A 19,532-nucleotide genomic window follows, 5' to 3' on the forward strand; every position below is an offset into this window, starting at 1 on the left:
GGAAGATTCCTTGGATGGCTGTTCCTTTTATACAGTGTTATTGATTACCAAAGCAACTCCTGACATAGTTTGCAAGCCTTATTTGCTCTTACGCAGAATAAGGTGGCTATATCCTCAAAACAGGAATCAGCAAAACCAGTTCCCACAGATGCACGATGTATAATAAGGTGAGCCAGACTCTTGTAGTAATCACAGAATAGTCACAGCACAGAAGGAGGCCATTCAGCTTGTTGCGCCTGCTCTGGCTCTCGAAGGAGTCAAGTGTTCTGACAATGGTGCAATGACTGTGTTTGCTTAGTGAGTGTAACTTATATCAGTTACCAGGGTGCCTAATAATGAGACTCGAGGACTTTTCTCTGGTTCCTTCTCTGTGTCACTCCCCATGGTCAGCATGTCTTCAGCACATATACCATCGGCGACTCTCGAACATGAAATCATGGATTTGATCATCATTATTGATTTTTTTTTTTAATCTGGAAAAGTTTCAAATACAGAAAATATTTCAGGGCATATAGAAGATATACCATTCCCTCCTTACTGTTGTTGATGTTCCTAGTAAATAACTATCTCTAGTTGTTAATCTATAAAACATTTTAGACTGTATTATCCTTGTTACTTATATTGGAATACTCAGATGTAAATGATATTGTATTTCAAGTTGTTACATCTTTGTTTATGCATGGGTTATGGTTACTTACCAGATGTATGGGAAGTCCTCTGCGAGTGTTGCAGTGCCAGTAGGTGCAGCCATTAATTAGTCCTGAAGATCAGTAGGAATTCTGCAGCAGGGAAGGATTGTGCCAAGGACCAGTGTTATTTCCCCACACAAATGACCTTTTTTTCAATCATGCCACTGTGGAGGCCAGGCATTTTCCTACTAGAAAAGGAAGAAAGTATTGTTGGACAATGACAGTAATAACTCTGTTATACATGCCCTTTCACTTTCTGGGTTGAAACTGGAATAGCCTCATTCCCAACAGCTATTTTGTTTTTGGGGAGGGAATAACATTGAATCCCAGCAGTTAACAATAGCTAAAGTTGAAATTCAAAGAAGTCGAGTTGTTTTAGCGCCTTTTGATGCCCAGATTTGAATCGATGTGCAGAAACTGTCAACAAAGCAAATTGAATGATGAACCATATAGCTTGAACAGTAGAATATCAATTAGAGGAAATTGTTCTCTACTCAGACCACACCAAGACATTGTGCCTGAGCCTTGTCATTAAGACACGAGCACAAGCAAGGTAGTCAAGTTCTGAAGGCTGTTTAGCAAAAAAAAATCGCATGACTGATCACTAATATCAGAGCAGTGACTTGTGAGGAAACACTACAGGAACATGGACTTTTTGATGTTGAAAGTGATTGATAGGTAATTTTATAGATGTGCCATATACACTGTGTAAAAGTCAATCTCATAAAAGTTGACCCCACAACTTTTGGCCTAAAAATAACAGGCCCATAATTTGCATGGAGTGGCAACCCGGGTTTTGGGGGTGTGGGGGGGGGGGGGGGGGGTCGGGGGCTGTAGGGAGGGAGTCCCATCGGGGGGAGTTGGGTACAGTAACGGGGTTGTGGGGGGGAATCCATGGGGGTGTCTGGAGGTTGTGGAGGAGGGAGTCCCATGGGGCGATGGTGTTGGTGGGGGGGGGGTGGGGGGGAGTCACATGGGGCGGTTCTGGAGGGGGTGTGGGGCTTGTGGGTGGGGAGAGGCGGAGTTCCGTGGAGAGGGAGTCCTGTTTAGGGTGGGGGGTTGGGTGTCAGGAGTGTTGTGGGCAGGGAGTCCCGTCAGGGGGTTATGGGGAGAGAGTCCTGTTTGGGGTGGGTGTGGGGGGAGGGGTGGGTGTGGGGGGAGGGGGGGGGGGGGGTCCCATGGGGGGCTGTTGTTGAGGGGGGTGTTGCTTTGGGTGAGTGGGGGGTAGTCCATGAGTGGCCTGGAAGTTGTAGGGAGAGAGTTCTGTTGGGTCGTGAGGAGGTGGGTGTCGGGGAGGATTGTGGGGAGGGAATCCCATCGGGGGGGGTGGGTAATGGGGAGGGTGGGGGGGGGGCGGGGTCACGGGGTTGTTGTGGGTGGGGGGGGGGAGTCCCGTGGGGGTGCCAGGGGGTTGTGGGAGGGAGTCACATGGGGGGGTTGTGGAGTGGGGGGTGTTGGGGCAGTCCTGTATGGAGGGTCCCTTGGGAGGCCAGGGGTGGGTGTTGGCGGAGTCCCATGCGGGGTTTGGAGGTTGTGCGGAGGGATCCCCTTGTGGGGGGGGTGGGGTTGGCGGGATTGTGGGGAGGGAGTGTGGTGGGGGTGGTCAGGGGGTTGTGGAGAAGGAGACCCGTGGGGTGAGGGGTCGGTGGCGGGGGTGGGGAGGTTCTAAGGGCAAGTTGGGGTGGGGGGTTCTGGGGAGGAAGTCCCGTTTGGGGGGGCGGGGGCAGGTTGTTGATGGGTTAGTGGTCTCGTTGGGGGGTGTTCTCAGGGTTCCAGGGGGAAATCCCTTTGGGGGGTCAGCAGTTTGTGGGGAGGGACTCACGCGGGTGGGTTTGTGGGGTGGGAGTCCCATAGGGGGGCCTGGGGGTTGTGGGTGGTAATCCCTTGTAGAGGGGTTTGTGGAAGGCAGTAGAGGGGGGAGTCCCCTGAGGGGCTGTCGGGGCTTTTGCAGGGAGCCCCATTGGGGGGCTCGTGGCTTGCCCCTTTGGGGGTGGGGTGTTGGGGGGGAGTCCCATGGGGATGGGGATTTGGTGGGGATGAGGGATTGTTTGGGAGGGTTGGGGCGATTGTGGGGAGACCTGTGGGGGAGGAGTTGTCGATGGGGTTTAGTCAGCACTATAGTTACCAGAAGTTAAAAGTGGTTTTAATTCTTCTAACTTTTTCCGGGTAACTATTACTCTAAGACAGTCGGAACTATCCATTGTTTATGGTTTATATCATACATTTGGATGGTTCCCATTGGAGGGCAATTGCCCAATGGAAGTCTGAATTTCCCAAGCAATCGTGGGGCTATCCTTACCTGGGGACTTCAGTGGGGGTGGTGGTGAGTGGTGATCCTCAGCGCATGCTTTGGATACTCCCCAGAGTTCGGAAGTTACAAGCAATAATTTTTCATATACCTTGCGTAAAAGTTGACCAGATTTTCGGGGATCAAGCTGCGTTGTGATTATCACTTACCGGTAATTACTAAGATTCATTAATTTAAAGGCACAGGCAAGAATCTTTAGACTTTCCTTCCGTCAATTCTAGTAGCAATCTGCCAACTAATCGGCAAAACTAATGTGTGCCATATGATCTATCATGCCTTCATGAAAGAATAAGTACGTAACTCAATTTTAAACTGGAGAAAAAAGTGGCGGAATGGTTTAACAAGCATTGGCAAATGGTCATATCACCTGCAGAACCATCTGACTCTATGCCCTCAGAGAAGCAAAGTAAGATGGTATTTCGGAATTCAAGGCCAGTGCTAGAAGGTACTCAAGATTCATGAAAGGGCATGATTTAGCACGGTGAGAAAAGAAAAATTTCACAGCATCTGCCACCTGAACTTGATGATAAAATCATCAAATTCCACCGTTTTGTCATCTGACATCAAGAGAAGAATGTGTATTGATTGGTCTGCACGGGAAATGTGGATGAAACACCATTGAACTTTGACATGCCGGCAAACAGCACTGTTACCAAGATTGGTGAAAAAGCCTCCCCTGTAAAGATGATTGACCATGTAAAGACTCGGTTCATCGTGGTTCCATCTTCTATGGCGGATGGCACAAAATTAGAGTGGACAGCGATCTTCAAGTTCTCTTCCCAAAGAGAAATTTCAGAAATGCATTGTCATCCATGTTCGTGAGAGAGGCTGGATGGAAGAGGACAGTTGCAACAAATGGATCAAAAGTGTGTAATTTGAGACCAGGAGGACTATGCAAAGGAAAAGGTTTGCTCATTTGGGACATGTTCAAATTCCATTTTGTCAATGATGTAGTTCATAATGTGACATCAATCAACACCGATGTGGCAGTTATTCCTGCCAGTGTTGTTCAACCCTTGGATGTCTGTATAAATAACCCTCTCATGAGCAGTATTCGAAAGCTGTGGAACGATTGGATGTTGGAAGGTGAAAAAATATCCACTAATGGCGGAACCCTCACTAGCAACATTGTGCCAGTGGGTCATAGACAAGTGGCTTGAACTAGATCCCGATGTTGTCAAAAAATTATTTCTAAAATGTGCAATATTGAATGCGCCCAAAGTTACTGAGGATGATTACTTGTAGAATGATGATTCTGAGGTTACCAGTACTCTCAATTATGATAATGAAGATGAGGAAGATCCATGTAGTGATGTTATACAACCAGGCTATTGGGATGAATAGTTTGGTGATTGAGATAGTGATCAGAGTGAGTTCAAAGGATTGCAATGTGAAACATTGTAGCTAATTTGTCATGGTATATATTTATATTGTATTGGATGAAATGTTTATAGTTTGTAATTTTATATAATAAATGTTAGAGAATTAATATTAATTCTTTAGTGGTGTTTGTTTTTACATTACTCCATTGCGATGGTCATTTTTAGGCCCAAATCAAGCATGCCTGTCAATCCCTCAAAAACATTACCCATGTAAAAGTTGACCCATGACTTTTGGCCTAAAAAATTTGGTTTAAGAAACTTTTGACTTTTACATGAAGAATATGTACAGTATACGCTGTGTTGAAAATGTTTTATCTGAAATCTTATTTCACATTAAATTGTGACTATAGAACAAGTGATTTAGGATTGATGTTAGAACTTTTTTTTGGCCCAGCAAAAGATCAATCTTGAATAAATTTCCAGGTACATTAGTGAAAGCTAAAAGTCTTGAATCATTTAAGAATCAGTGGAATACTGTGTCTCTACACGAATGAGCCTTGATCGTTTGAATGGCCTTTGTTGTCTGAATCTATTTTGTGACCTTCTGAGAATCCCATATCAAACATGCTATGAATGGAGCCACAACAGCTGAGCACCACAGGTGAAGTGGAGAAAAGCCACATTGACCCCCAAAGTTGTGCTATGAATGATACTTGAACATATTCTGTGGCTCCAAGTAATTATTTAACTGGACCTTTCTATATAGTATGCACATACACTTGGGTCACTTAGGTTTTAAATTCAGATTACACACATTTTGACTTAAATTAGGTTGATTGACAGGTAACTATACTGTCTAATTGGCATTGAAATTGTTAAACACCACAACCTGTTGCATAGTTTCTCAAAACATAATGTGGGAGATTTTTGATATAAATACTCAATGGTAATTAATTTTTCTGCTTTTGCTAGAGAAAATGTGTTTTCATTGGTAAATTGCATGAGTTGGTGTTGAACTTAGTGAAAAGAGGCTACATAACTGGACCTTGCATTTCCAGTAGATTATCATTCTGGTGCTTCAGTGCTGTTGGGAATGATTGGTATGATATTGTACCCCAGGAGGGTAGGGGTTTCAGCCTTTTCAGTGACAAGGTCAAAATTTTGAAAACTATTTCAATAGTTGGTGTTGGTTGGATGGTGCCTTTTTTTTTCCCTTGAATTGCTTAAAAAGCAAAATCTCAAGCTATAATCTCAAGTTAACTATCTTCTGATGCATACAATGGATAATGTTGTCCTGTGATATGTCAGAGTAATGATATTAGACCTGTGGTCAGGCAAATATCTGGCAGTTGGATGTGTTGCATTCCACAGCAATTAAACATGTTTCTGACAATGAGGCAATAACATTCTGGTTTTGTTTTATGTTAAAAATGTATGAGTAAACAGATCCGCTTTTTATTTATGGAATTATCTCCTCTTGCATAAGCTATAATCCTTGTCCTGAACAGCACTCCTGTGTGATTGTGGGCTGGGCAAAAGATTGCAACCTTTCCTGTAGTGATGCTAAGTCTATTGCAACAAAGCTCCATTTCAGCAATATACTGTAGCCTTTAATGCCATCTGGTGGTAGAAGTTTAGCATTTCAGCTTCACTTTTTGAAATTGGCAGATAAACTAACTTATCGAATCATTGAATGTTACAGTACAGAAGGAAGCCATTTGGTCTGTCATGCCAATGTGGCTCTTTGCAATTTAGTACCACACTCCAGTTTTATCCCCGTACCCCTGACATGTCCAAATGCCCTCTGAATGTTCCAATGGAACCTAATTCCGCCAATTTATCAGGCAGTGTGCTCCAATTCTTGACAGCCCACCGTGAAAAAAAAATTATCCTCCTTTATTCTTAGGTTCTTTTGCCATTTATTTTAAATCTGTGACACCTGGTTGCTGACCCACTTGTTGGAAGAAAGAGTTTTGCCAACAATTCATAATTTTAAATGCCTCTCTGCTTCACCACCTCTGCTCTATGGAAAACAATTTCAGCTTCTCCTATCTTCACCAAAACCCTTAATCCCTGGCAGCACCCTGGTAATTCACCTGTCCAAGGCCTTGGCATCCTTCCTTATTATAATAAAAGTAAACAAAGTAGCTTGTTTCTGATCAGTGCTACTTTGGAAAAGATGTATTTTACCTTAAGGCTAAAACCGGAAAAAGTCAGCTTCCCCTTCAAGTCTGGTTTTCTAAATGAATCTAACAAAAGCAGATGTTTTCAAAATTAGAATAACAAATGGAGGTCTAGTCAGGCTTGTAGAAAATACAGTTCCAGATTGGGCTGGAGGGTGTTTGGAGAAGAGAGAAAATAAGTTGTGGGGCAGGTCATATGCCTCCTTAGAAGCTTTAAGAAATTGGGTTCTAAATCAAGAATTGTTTCTGCCAGAAGCTATTGATGAGTGGAGCTCAAGATCCCCTTAATGTTCTGTGAATTCTGAAGACAAACGCAGATTTGAGCTGAGAGAAGCAGGATTTCAGTATTACTACACAGTGAATAACAAACTAAAAGCCTTCAGTGTCACTATATAACATCTCTGAATGACCATGTGTCTAGGTTGCAATGGTAGCCACATAGAATAAAGTGAAAACAAGACTACAGGCAAAGTACAGATGTTTTTTGATCAGAATCTGAAAAATGGAAATATTGGGTGGAATTTTGACCTAAAAATAAATGTTATGGGGTAGGTTTAAAGTTTTAAAATCAGATTCCCTCCTCCAGCCTGCCCACTTCCAAATTTATTTGAAGCTGGAAACTCTTTCGAGTTACCAACAGTCACAGATTGCAACTCTTTTCGAGTACAATCACAGTTCTTGGTTTCCAGGAGTGGGACATGAACCCACAACCCTCTGATTCAAAGGTGAGGGTGCTATGAACTGAGCCACAGCTGACAGGTGGGCAGGCAGCCAATCTGCTCTAAAGAGGCAGTGTGGAACTTCACATGATTAAGAGGCTCTGCGCTTCGTTGTCATTCAGTTTTTCAATTGGTCCTCTGGCCAACTGGGATACCTGTGCCCGAAAGCTTCATTGTGGTGAGGACTTGATGGATACAGAAGGTGTGTGCCTTTACACCCACCTGGATTCAGTACGCCTGCCTGAGGAGTTTGCCTTTGCCATTTTCGTTTCTGGTGCCTGGGTCGATGCCGGATGGTCTGTCCGGTTTCATAACTTTTTAAAGACTTCACAGTGGTTTGTTCCAGCTGTGTGGCTTCATCGGCCATTTCAGAGGAGTCAACCACGTTACTGTGGGTCTAGAGTCACATGTAGGCCAGGCCAGACCAGGTCAGGACACCAGATTTCCTTCCCTGAAGGACATTAATGAACCATATGGGTTTTTACGTCAATCAAATCATGGTCATCATCAGACTTTTAATTCCAGATTTTTATTGAATTAAAATTTCACCATCTGGTGGGATTCGAACCCGAGTCCCCAGAGCATTACGCTTGGCCTCTGGATTTCTAGCCCAATAACAATATCACCTCGCCACCACCTACCCCCATGTACTAATAGAGGTTTTGTATTATGTACTTACCCTTACAGTTCAAGAGATCAGTATTGTATCAATATGTTATGCTTCATTGGTAAATTAATCAGTGACTGCTCCTAGCTTTGGGGCACCCTTTCCTAAACGGTCAAGCTGCTTTGTCTGAGTTCACCGCCCCACGTCAGCATAGACTTTGCTGGCCCTGCAGCCCAGCTCCCTGCCAAACTGGAAGTTAAGCCTGCCGATTAAGCTTGGCTTTGGGAGGGGTATTTAACAATGGTGTAACCCGAACAAATAACTCATACTGTGTGCAGGTGAACCTGTGAGGAATCCTAATTTCCGGGTTCCCTACGTTTTCTGATCCCCTGTTTCTGTCAGGTCAGGTAAGTAAACATTCAGTCCATTCTAACTTTCAGATATTGGAGGATGTAATGCAGAAAACTGACCACCGTACCCCAATAAAACTTAAGCTATTATCCGTAATTTAAAATTGTGTCACTTGGGTTGCGAAATCACACTGAGTAAAAATGCTTGCTGCTTGTGATAAATACATTTTCAGTTGTTTTAACCAAACTGCACCAAGTTACCACTTTTAAATACATCAACAAAAATATTTTGAAGGAACAATTTTTTTAAAACAGTACAGTCAGGAATTTTCAGACAGAGTTTCCTGCTCTGCTACATGGAGTCAGCGGGGAATGCAACCCTGCCAATCACAGTGGCCCTGCAGTCATTTAGCGCCCTCATTTGGATGGAAGTCCCACCTCAGAGAGCTGCCAGCCAATCTGATTAGCCTGGAGCTTTGTTGTCCCATCAGCGCCACTGGCAGCAGTGGCCAGGACTGGAACTTCAAGCAGTCCCCAGACTATAAGAGCTGGAGACCTGGAACTCGTAGGTGTGGTGGGAGTTGGGGGAGGGAGATGGTGTGAGGCTCTCATAGCAGGGAGGGGAGGTGTGACTGGGAAAAAGGCGGGATGTTTGATGGAGAGGCCGGGGAAGAGGGGGCACCCACGGTGGGCAGACCTTGGGGTGGTGGGGGCAGTGGCAGGGCACTTGATGTGGCAAGGGGGCCCTTGAACGAGTCGCTCCCACTCCCCAGTCGAGGCCTACTGGGCTTCTCCCCCCCTGTACTTCTCCCACCGGAGTCAAAATTGGAGCTGGGAGGGAAGCAGCCCTTAAACGGACAGTAATTGGCCACTTAAGGGCCTTAGTTGGTTTGAGGGCAGGTGGGCTGACCTAGACTTCACCCTCCACCTGTAAAATTGTGGACAGGCTGGGGATGGTAGAGGGAAAGTCTCTTGGGGAATTTTACAGGCACTTCCACCTGCAACCCCCTCCCACCCAGGGTGGGCGGGTGTTGATGATTGTAAAATTCTGCCCAAGTGCGGTGGTTCATAGCAGATTTTGCATTTGGTGCTATGCAAATAAATGGGTTTGAATGGAAACTAGAGAAAAGAAAAGACTTCTCAAAACGGGAAATGATTGGAACAGATTGTGCTTTGATTGGCCGTTGTGCCCAAAGTGGAAGTACTTGGCCTTTATTGATTCTTTGGCCAATGAATAAGCAAGCAATCAAGTCACTTATTATGTCAAACAGGACTGGCATTTTCACAATATTTGTTCTTGTTCAATGTTTATCTGACAGAAGGATCCCAAAATATCATCCAAAGCTTTGAAGCTTAAAAAAAATCCCTTTTTTTATGGTCACCATGTTGCATTACACTTACAATAGTATGTACAGCGATCAGTGCCTCATTAAATATTTAAAATAAGTGCCTTTCATTGCTGCTAAAATATGTATGTTCTCCCCATAGATATTTATTGACAGAGATCCTACAGCATTTGCACCAATTCTAAATTTTCTTCGAACAAAAGAGTTAGATTTAAGGTAAGGAAAACTTTCTCAAAATTAAAGCACTAGCTACACAGAAGTAACAATCAACACACCCAACAGAAATGCGCAATGTAATTGATTTGTTTTTCCTTCCTTCAAAAATTTATTTCTTAAAATGATTTCCAGTGATGCCTCTGAGCACATTGAATATGTTTGATTACATGGGATAAGTTTTACAATCTTTGATGTCTGTAGCAAAATCAACTATGAGTATAGAGAGCATGATTATGATTTCAGTAGAAATAGTGAACGGAGGATACCTTCCCTGTGATCTTTGCATTAGGTCCTACAGAATGTCTAATGGAACAAATCTAGAATATTAATTTCAAAGTAAGTTGAGGCTGTACAAGTTTATTTTAGAATTCCTGACCTAACCAAGATTCAGAACCCTGACTATTGCAGTTTTATTTTCTCTATCTAATTGTTTTAGGTTCAGTAAATTTGTCTTATTGGGAATCCTGTAGGCTGTTTATCAGGATCAGGTGTAAACTGTTCAGTTGGTGTGTGCTGGCGCATGGACCAAATTTAGTGTTTTCTATTTCAGTGCACAAAATTCACTTTTCATGATATATTCCCATGGAATGTTTGTTAATATTGTCTTAAATTAACCTTTTGTTTCATTGTTCACTGTCCACATTAATCAGAATGTAGGATTGAAATATCAGTTAAATATAATACTGTTCATTCTTTAAACATCTGTAGGGAGAATGGGGCCAAATATAAGTAGCAATGGGCAAGTTTCATATGGAGAGCATACACTTTCGTTATTTGGTATATATGCGCTAATTCCAGTGATATTCATATCCATGCTCCCAATGTTTTAGGCACTAGAAATTTCACTGAAATTGTGAGCTTAAATTACAAAAGAGGTTAACTCCAACCTATTCTTAAACATATTCTGGGGTTTCTTTCTAGCTTGAATTTGTCATCCAGACTGACTCATTACAGTACTGAGGGAATTTATTTCAGATGAGATATAAAGACCAAGGTGCTGTCTGCTTGTCCCATAGTTCAGGTGAACATCAAAGATCCCATGCTTCTATTGAGAGAAAAGTCAAGCTCTCCCAATGTCCTGCTAATATTTCTCCTTCAACCAATGCCGCCAAAAATAATTAACTGGCCACACATCTCGCTTGCTGTTGGTGAGGCTTTACTTCATGCACATTAGATGCCATGTTTACTTTCATAATGACTAAAAAGTGCATGAAACCTCTTGGGAGGTCCTGAAGACATCTTGAGGCACCATATAAGAACAAAAGAAATAGGAGCAGGAATAGACTATACAGCCCTTTGTGCCTCTCTGCCATTTAATAAGATTATGGCTGACCATCAACCCACACGATCCCCAAATCCTTTGATTTCCTTGGAATCTAAAAACCTATTGATCTCAGCCTTGAATATACTCAAAGACTGGCATCCACAAACTATCTGGGGAAGCGAATTCCATATTTAATATTGTATTTCATTTTGATTCTTAAATGGTTTGTTAAGAGACATTGATTAAAAACAATGCTGATACAACTTTGCTTATCATGCAGGGGAGTAAACATCAATGTTCTGAGGCATGAAGCTGAATTTTACGGGATTACTCCGTTAGGTAGGATTTATCATTATTCTGTTGTTGCAATATATGAAAAGCTTTTTTGCAGGGTATAGGGTTATGTAATAAATGAAATCATATAGTCTATAGATGATTAACTCTGATTATTACTCTAAGTGCTGTTCACAGTACAGCAGAACGTTATTCTAGGGCTAAGTCCTCATATACTATCCATTTGTTGTTTGACACCTTTTACAGGACTGTACCTGCATTCATCCTTTTCACTCTGGCGAAATTATAAGGGCTCTACTGGTGTGTCAGCTCCCTAATGTTGTGATCTATTGGTTTAGTCAATTAACAGACCAATTCTATTTTTTTGTGAATCTACCTCCATTGTTTTATATGTGCTGGCCCAGTGAAATGGAGGAGCCTAAAGGGCAGTAATTAATAAATAATAAAATACATTAAAAAATGTTCAATTGGAGTTCATCCCAATAATTGCTTAAATGTACCACCTGGTATAGGTCTGAGGAGTACAAAGTGGGCAGGTCTGAAATTCAATCTCTAACCTATGGTAAATTACTTCATCTCAGTTTGGGACTATTCAAACTCATTGGGCTGAATTTTTCCAGGATAAAATGATGGTGAAGGCTTCAGGAGGACAGCCCATGTGTACCAGCTGCTAGGGGATATTTCCAAAGGTGGGAATGGGAGTGGCTTATCTGCCTCCCAGAGGCAGGTGGCCAATTAATTAGCCTATTGTCGGCCATTTTGCGATCCCACCAGGATTTCACAAGCCCCAAAATGCCGCCCCCCCCCCTGCATGATGAGTCCGTCAACTATGGCCTTGCAACTTTCAAGGGATGGGGTCCTTATTGAAGGCTTCATGATCCAAGGAAGGGCACCTCTGGCAGTAATGGCCACCCCCATGGCTCCAAAACCGCCACTGGAAGGTTCACAGCTTTGTTTACCTTTGTTTTCTGCTGCCTGGCCCTGACACATCCAGCAATCGCTCACCAGCCTCTACGTGGCGGTGCCCTCTCCTATTCCTTGCAGCCTCAGACGTGACTACCTCTATCAGTGGTGCTGGTGAGGCTGCAGTGATGGTGGCCCTCTGATTGGACCTTAATTGAAGGGCAGTGCAGCGCAGCGCAGGCCTCTTAATTGACCGCCACTGGTAAATCACCCTTGCAGTCCCACAATCTGACTGCATGGGCTTGGGAGCTGCTTTTAGACTAACATTGGGACACTGGTAAGGTTCTGACCGATGACTTTAGTCTGGGGGCTTGGGAAAATGGAGGGAGTAAAATAAACCAGGAAATACACCTGTAATTTCTGTTGAGTGAGCTCTGCTGCAAAGTGTGGACATTTGAGTGAACAGGATTGGGTTAGTCTTTGATGCCCTCCTTGGTTAATTGTCTATAAACACTCAATGTCTAGACTTAAATATGGGAAATTACCTTAATTAAGGTACTGGAGGATAGCTCACACTTGTGAAACTGCAACAGAATGAGTCAGCGCTCTGAGGAAGGGAGAAAGCCAGGTAACAAATATTACTGTACTTACCTAGGGGTAAGCAGTTACTATTTCTAGTACTTGTCTCAACACTAAAGTTCCTCTTTAACGGTTCAATCGAATGAATTTATACTGTTCATTCTAGTTCTACTGTGCAATCTAAGTTGTAAAATGGTTGGCAGAGAATATAAAATTAGAACTGTAAATCAAAATTGAGGGAGGTGAAAAAAAAAATCGCTCAATGAATGGAAGAATGCACAAACATCTATTGAGTACTTAGTATGTCTTGTTTAACAATTTCTGCTTGTGCAGCATGGTTCAGATTTATTACATATTCCACAAATAACCAGTCTTGAATCTTTTTAGCAAAGTGTGGTATGCTGACATTCAATTGTTCATTCGTATAGTTTGTTCATACCATGGGTGAAATTTAAAAATATGTAAAAATTGTTGTCTACAAAGTCAAGGTGGAATATCTTACTTTTCAGTTGTAGCTTCCACCTTGTGCCTTAGTCTTTCTTCATTTACTAATAGTCTTGTCCTCACTATTGCTTCTCACTTAACTGAAGTGCTCCCCTCTCCACAGCTAAAGCCTTGCGTATCTTTGTTTTCTCTTTATTGCTAAACACTTCATTTTCCTTCAACTTTTTTTAACTTCTTAAAAAAAAGTGTGTTGAAACTTGGATACTGCTCCCATATCTGGAGAGGCATTTCTAACGCTTCTTACATACCTGAATGCAAGTAAAGGTTGTCAACTGATGAGCCTGATCCCTCGCTTACCTCTAGCTTTCAAACTCTAAATTTTCCCTGTTGTTTCTTCTAAAGTCTAAGTGCAATGTTTTACACATTCACTGTATTAACAGTCAACTCTTCAATCTCTTGCTTTTCTTTTTCAGGATCTCAAGCTTGTATAATTGTGGAACTTTTTATTTCTCCTTGTCTTTACTTTTCCCCCACTGTCTATGGTAACGTCATTTAATCAGTAGCTTCCCAATTTTTCTCGACTTCTCTTTTTCAATTTTGTTGATTATCCTGTATACAATCTCAACCCTTCACTTTAGTTTTATAACTATAGATGCATTTTTCTTTTAAATATATACTATAACCTTTCTACCAAAACTCAGTAGAAGCTATACCTATTATGGATCTAAGTAGTTTGGCACAAGTTATCTGTGGAATTGTGTTCGTTCATAAAACCTCCCTTGAAGAGGATTAATCCCTTCTTCAAATATACCTTTCTTTTATATTTTAACCCTCTCGGGCTTTTTGGATTTGAGTTGATAAAAATCAGGGTTTTGGGATCGACTACAAACAAAGATTTAATTTTTGTTCAGATTAAATTTAAATTGGATTATTTTTTTCCTTCCGTGGGTATTTTTTTTAAGAGATTGAGGAATTGTTTTGTATTTGTGCCACCTGTGTCATTACTTGCCAATGGAGTTTCTTATTTTTAAACGAAAAAGAATGTCAGAGTTTGTTAAATGCTAGCAGTGTGTTCCATGAACTTTTAATTGGAAATGGTTGATGCCTGAGAAGGTAAATATTATATAGAACCATTTGCTTTATGTATTTTTTTTAATCTACTTAGTTCGGCGTCTGTTGCTGTGTGAAGAACTTGAGCGGTCATCATGTGGCAGTGTTCTCTTCCATGGTTATCTGCCGCCTCCAGGTACATTGTTTTTATTTTAAGCTGGAACTGAATATTTCAGCATGTGAGACCATGGCTCTGCTAATAATGTTCCCTTCATACCGTCATGGTCAATAGTCTTCTGAGTAATATACCACTACTTCATAAATATGCAAGCTAATAACATGCATTCCTTTTTCATGTTGATTATTTTTGCTTTATTTGGTTGTTATCTTTAACTCTTTCCATGACAGTGCTACTTTTGTTGTAGGGTAGGTGGCATAGTCTAGGCTACAGGTTTCTCCACAACACTGTTCTGGGTTGACCAAAAATGATGTATTTTGTCACTTGGGGTGTAGTTATTAGCCAGTTGTTACTGTCCTTATTATTTTAAATCTTTCTTTTATCCCTTAATACAAGTTCTGCCACCGCTACTGAAAGGCAATTCATATGCCAATCAGACTAAAAACCTAAGATAGAACCTGAAGTGCGATTCAAACTTTACCACATTGTGTCAATGTTTAACATTTGACAACTGAGACTTCATTATGCAGGTTTAAAAATCCACCAAAGCAGATTTTAAGACTGAATTTAGGCCTGGCAGAGTCTTGTCTTTAAAATTCCCATCCTCGTTTTTAAATCCATCCATGGCCTTGTTCCTCCTATCTCTAGCCTCCCCCAGCCCTACAAACCTTTGAAAACTCTGCGCTTATCCAAGTTTGGCATCTTGTACATTTCGGATTGTAGTTGCTCCACCAGTGCTGGTCATATGTTCAGCTGCCCTAGCCCTCTCTAAGCCCCCCTGCCTCTCTACCTCTCCTTTAAGACGCTCCTTAAAACCTACCTATTTGACCAATTTGCCTTGATAGCTCCTTTGGTGACTTGGTGTCAAATTTTGATTTAGTAACAATTTTGTAATGCGCCAATGTTAAAGATGCTATATAAATGCAAGCTGCTATTGTTGAAGTATAAAGATATTTCCCTCACTGATCAAGTTTGGGGTTAATGAGGTCAGATCAAGGCATGGTATAAATAATCTGGATCCAGACTTCAGATTTGATTTGAACTTTAGGTTATTTAGTTTAAATTCTGTAGATTTGGCAAATTCTAAATGAGCTTGAACTTACCCAGTTCAAATTTTAAAATGACTAACATTTAACATTAATGGGCAGTTTGTGGCAAATAGGGAACACTACTGAGTTACAAAACTCAGTTTCCATCATCAGTAGTATTACTGCTGGTTATATCCATAGTTCATTAGGAAGATTTCAGAATTTTTGAAAGGACCTCTACATCAGCTGCTATTTTACCTTTGGTGATTTAAATGCAATATTTTGATTCAACACTCAGAAATTAAGAATTAAAGTGATTAGCCCTGAACAATCAATTACACCGAAGAACTTTTTTTTTCAGCCTGCATTCACAGCAAAATCCATTATAAAAGTTGCATCTTGTATAAGTGATGGTTATTGTACCTGTAGATGGCAATCTGATAGAGGATTTCAATGTTAATCTCACAGAAGATTCACTGCTAAAACAATGGCTGCTAGTTAAAAGAGAAATCTGCACACAGTTACAGGCTCTGACCACTGAATGTCACTGTGGAGCATTTATTACTTTAACCAAAAGCTATGTTCCTGTAGAGTAGCGAAGGAAACAAGCAGGAACATCTGCAGCTAGATTGAGTTTTAAAAATTATTTTTCCCCTTGCAACTGTTCTGTGTATCATCTTTCCCACACTGCTGATTGTCTTCTGTCCCTGCATCATATTGCCTGTATGCAGTGGATCTATGACTCCATTACCACCATTCTTCCTGTCTCATTAATATGCCATTTCCAGTAGGTCTTGTTGCTGCCGACACCCCTCTTTCCCCCACACTAAGCCAGTAACATGTGCAGTTGCTCCAAACCAACTGGCTCTTGATGCTGCCTAGCTTTGCTTCCTCAAATAGAATTCCTGATATTTCTCTATCCCGCAGCATCTATGTACAACATTGCACTAATGTATTGATGGCAGCTTCCAACCTTACTGACTGCAACTTTCCCTTGTTAGCTGCCTGATGAGTATAGTTTCCTGCCAACCATCCTCCATCGCCATGGTTTCGATTTTCATTGTGTCTCACTGCTTACAAAGGCTGTTAGTTGCCATTTTTTCCCTCTCCCCAATCTCCCATAGCCGGTTCAATTTTCCAACTAATCACCCAGCCTATGATTGCCACCTGCTCCCTAAAGCTGACTTTTTTCACTCCTGCTGCCTCCTGTGCTCTGTTGCCTGCTTTTCTAATCACAGACTCTTATTCTGGCCTTCCTCCAAGCAATTTTTTTTTTGCTCACAGTTTCCTTGACCTCTTCTGCTTGCCCATTCTCGCTTTCTCTCTCCCTTCCCCATATACTCCCATCTTTCCCCAATTACAGCTAGACAAGTTTTACATGGGCAGTTTTCATTATAATTGTGGACATGGAGTTATATGAGAGAACATTTTTTTGACGGGAAGTGCAAGGATCCATTTGTGATTTGCTACCAATATATCAGAAACCTAAATTGGCCCAGATCTTCTGATCAATGGCAGAGATGGTGTGTCTGCCACTGACTGCTATATAATCTGCCCACTTAACCATTTTACTCTGGAGCCTTTGCACCTTCAAATGCCAGCTCCAGCAGGGATGCACTAATGAACAGAGTGAAGAGCCCAAGTGGTGAGTGTAATTCCAGTGAAAACATGGCCCTTTTTTCATCATGGACTGAAGACATGTCCCTTAATGTCTATCTTCAGTTCAATGACTTACACTGTTTTAAATGGAGTTGTCACCCCTGACATTGAACATATTCCCCTCAACGACAATGCTCACCATCCCTCATCCCCCAGCAAGGCTCAAACCCCTCCCTCAACCTCTGATAATGCTCAGCACACTCCTGCACCCCTCCCCACAGTGCTCACCCTCCCTCACCCCCAAAATTGTTCAACCTCCTCCCTCACACTCCAACAATGCTCAGTCCTCTTCCTCACCTCAAAAATTCTCATCCTCCATCCCTCACACCCCTACAGTACTCACTCCACCCTGCTAAACCCAACAGTGCTCAACCTCCCCCCTCACCGTCGACAGTGCCCACCCTCCCCCACTTCAGAACTCTGACAATGCTGATTGTTCCGACATTGGCTAGATAGGAGTGAGGAATTCTGGAAGTTGAGTTAGGTGGGGCAGTACGGGATGGGGTGGCATTGCTTGGAGGGTTGTTGAGGGAAGGGTGAGCCAGCAGGGGGCGAACATTGCCAGAACGGGGCTGGGGGCTTACTATATATTGTTGAGGGCGTGTTGAGCAGTGTTGGGATGGGATGAACATAGTTGTGGTTGCCATTGTCCTTTTACATTGCAGCTGATTTAGAGTTACTCTGCTCAGCATGTTTTACACCTGCTCTGAAAAGCCCTAAGTAAACCAGCGTAAAAACCCACCAGAATATAGAGCAAACAGCCCAAGTCTTTATGGTTATGACCATTTAGCCTCAGCCATTAGTCCTGCAACAATACGGGCATGGTAAAACCGGCAGTTGGAAATTTAAACTTTCCGCATGTGCACTCATTGGGTCTTCCTCAGGGTCCTGAGGTGCATTAGCGATTTAAATTGGGTCATTCTCCGCTCCCTATACCAGAAGACTTGGACCATTGTATTTAAGTGTTTTTGTGTGTGGGGGTGTGCTTGGGAGTAGGGCTTGGGAGGAATGAGTGAAATGCTGTTTGGGGCACTGACCATTACAATATTGATAAAATAGAGAAAGAAGAGCAAGGATAGGCTAAGATAGGGGTGAGAGAGGTTGGAGACAAGAGATGAGGGACTCATTGCCCATCAGGCAAAAAACTTCGTCAACTGTCTGGGTGCCTAGGAGAGATGTGGAAAGGCTTCTCCAAATGCAAGTGTTTTATATGATACTGACTGGTGTGCAAGAGTTGAACCTAACAGTACAAATTGGAGACAGGTAGTGATAACAAAGAACCTTGACTGCAGAACTCTACCATTCTATAACAGGCTGTAGAAGTAAATCTGTTAAAATACAAAATTTGGTATCCCCAAGTATAGAAAAAGGGAATACTTATCAGTGATTTAGGTGACTCTGGGTAGCACAGTATATTAGAACAAAGGGTGCCAGGTGCTTGCAAAGTGGCACTGACTGTGACTATTCTTTAAATGAGAAAGACACAGTAGTGGAGAAGCTGTGAAAGAAAACTGACTAAATTTGTATGTGGCAGGTGTAAGTGCTGTCTTCTAGATATTAGGAGAATATTCACATGTTTCACTTTTTTTAAGTAGTTAAAGATTGATGTGTTTAACACTGCTAGCTATTCCCAGTAGAAAAGGAAGTATTGGAGGGCCCGGACCCTCACAGGAAATTAAAGCTGGACAGAGCACAGCAGAGGGTGTGGTTCGTTCAAACATAGCTCCTTCCGTGTCAGCTGGAGTTATCTCGACTGAAGGGTCTGCCAGATTGGGTAAGAAGAGACATATTTCCTTTTCCTCTAAAACACACACACACACACACACACACACACGCGCAAATATTTATCTCTTAATAAGCTAGCTGAATGATTATAGTTAGACCACTCCACCATCTGCTTTTTAATCAAATGTTTCCTTTGAATTGGACCTTGAGCTCATTTGAGCAGACGCCACTTTCATTAAATTATAAAGAAATATTGGAATATATTTCACACTGTTGACCATCTGTTTCTTTAGTGATATCTGAAAGAACAGTAAAAGGCACACTGCATAATGTATATTTGTGAACATAGAGGGTGGTTCTCTGGGTATGTAAAAAAAAAAAAATTAAATCTTAATTTCGAATTGTGTATATACATTTCATTTCAGTAAAACACATGCATGATCCCGATACCAATATGTCAAAACCTGCTTGCTATGAATTGGTGATGGGGAACCTGCTGCCAGTGGATATCCATGGGCATTATGTCCATTCTTCATGAAAATATATGCATCATCGCAATATCAATATGGAAAAACCTACTTGTAATGAATTGGTGATGGGGAATCTGCTGCCAGTGGATATCCATGGTTCTGTGGCATGCATTGCTGGTGAGCGAAGTTCGCTGCACT

General features: G+C 42.0%; 1 protein-coding gene across 5 annotated transcripts in view; it reads left to right on the forward strand.

Moving 5' to 3' along the window:
- Positions 1-19,532, forward strand: part of kctd3 (potassium channel tetramerization domain containing 3) — an 83,038-nt gene that overhangs the window by 19,155 nt on the left and 44,351 nt on the right. For 3 of the 5 annotated variants that reach the window (XM_078557067.1, XM_078557068.1, XM_078557069.1), the window contains exons 4-7: positions 9,667-9,740; positions 11,285-11,343; positions 14,390-14,470; positions 18,764-18,913. In XM_078557067.1, coding sequence (XP_078413193.1) covers positions 9,667-9,740; positions 11,285-11,343; positions 14,390-14,470; positions 18,764-18,913 — 364 coding nt within the window. Of the gene's footprint in view, positions 1-9,666; positions 9,741-11,284; positions 11,344-14,389; positions 14,471-18,763; positions 18,914-19,532 lie in introns of those variants that run through there. The other 2 variants (XM_078557070.1, XM_078557071.1) reach the window with 2 other exon arrangements.

The sequence above is a fragment of the Cetorhinus maximus genome, chromosome 14 (assembly GCF_964194155.1).
Source record: "Cetorhinus maximus chromosome 14, sCetMax3.hap1.1, whole genome shotgun sequence".
Lineage (NCBI taxonomy): Eukaryota > Metazoa > Chordata > Chondrichthyes > Lamniformes > Cetorhinidae > Cetorhinus > Cetorhinus maximus.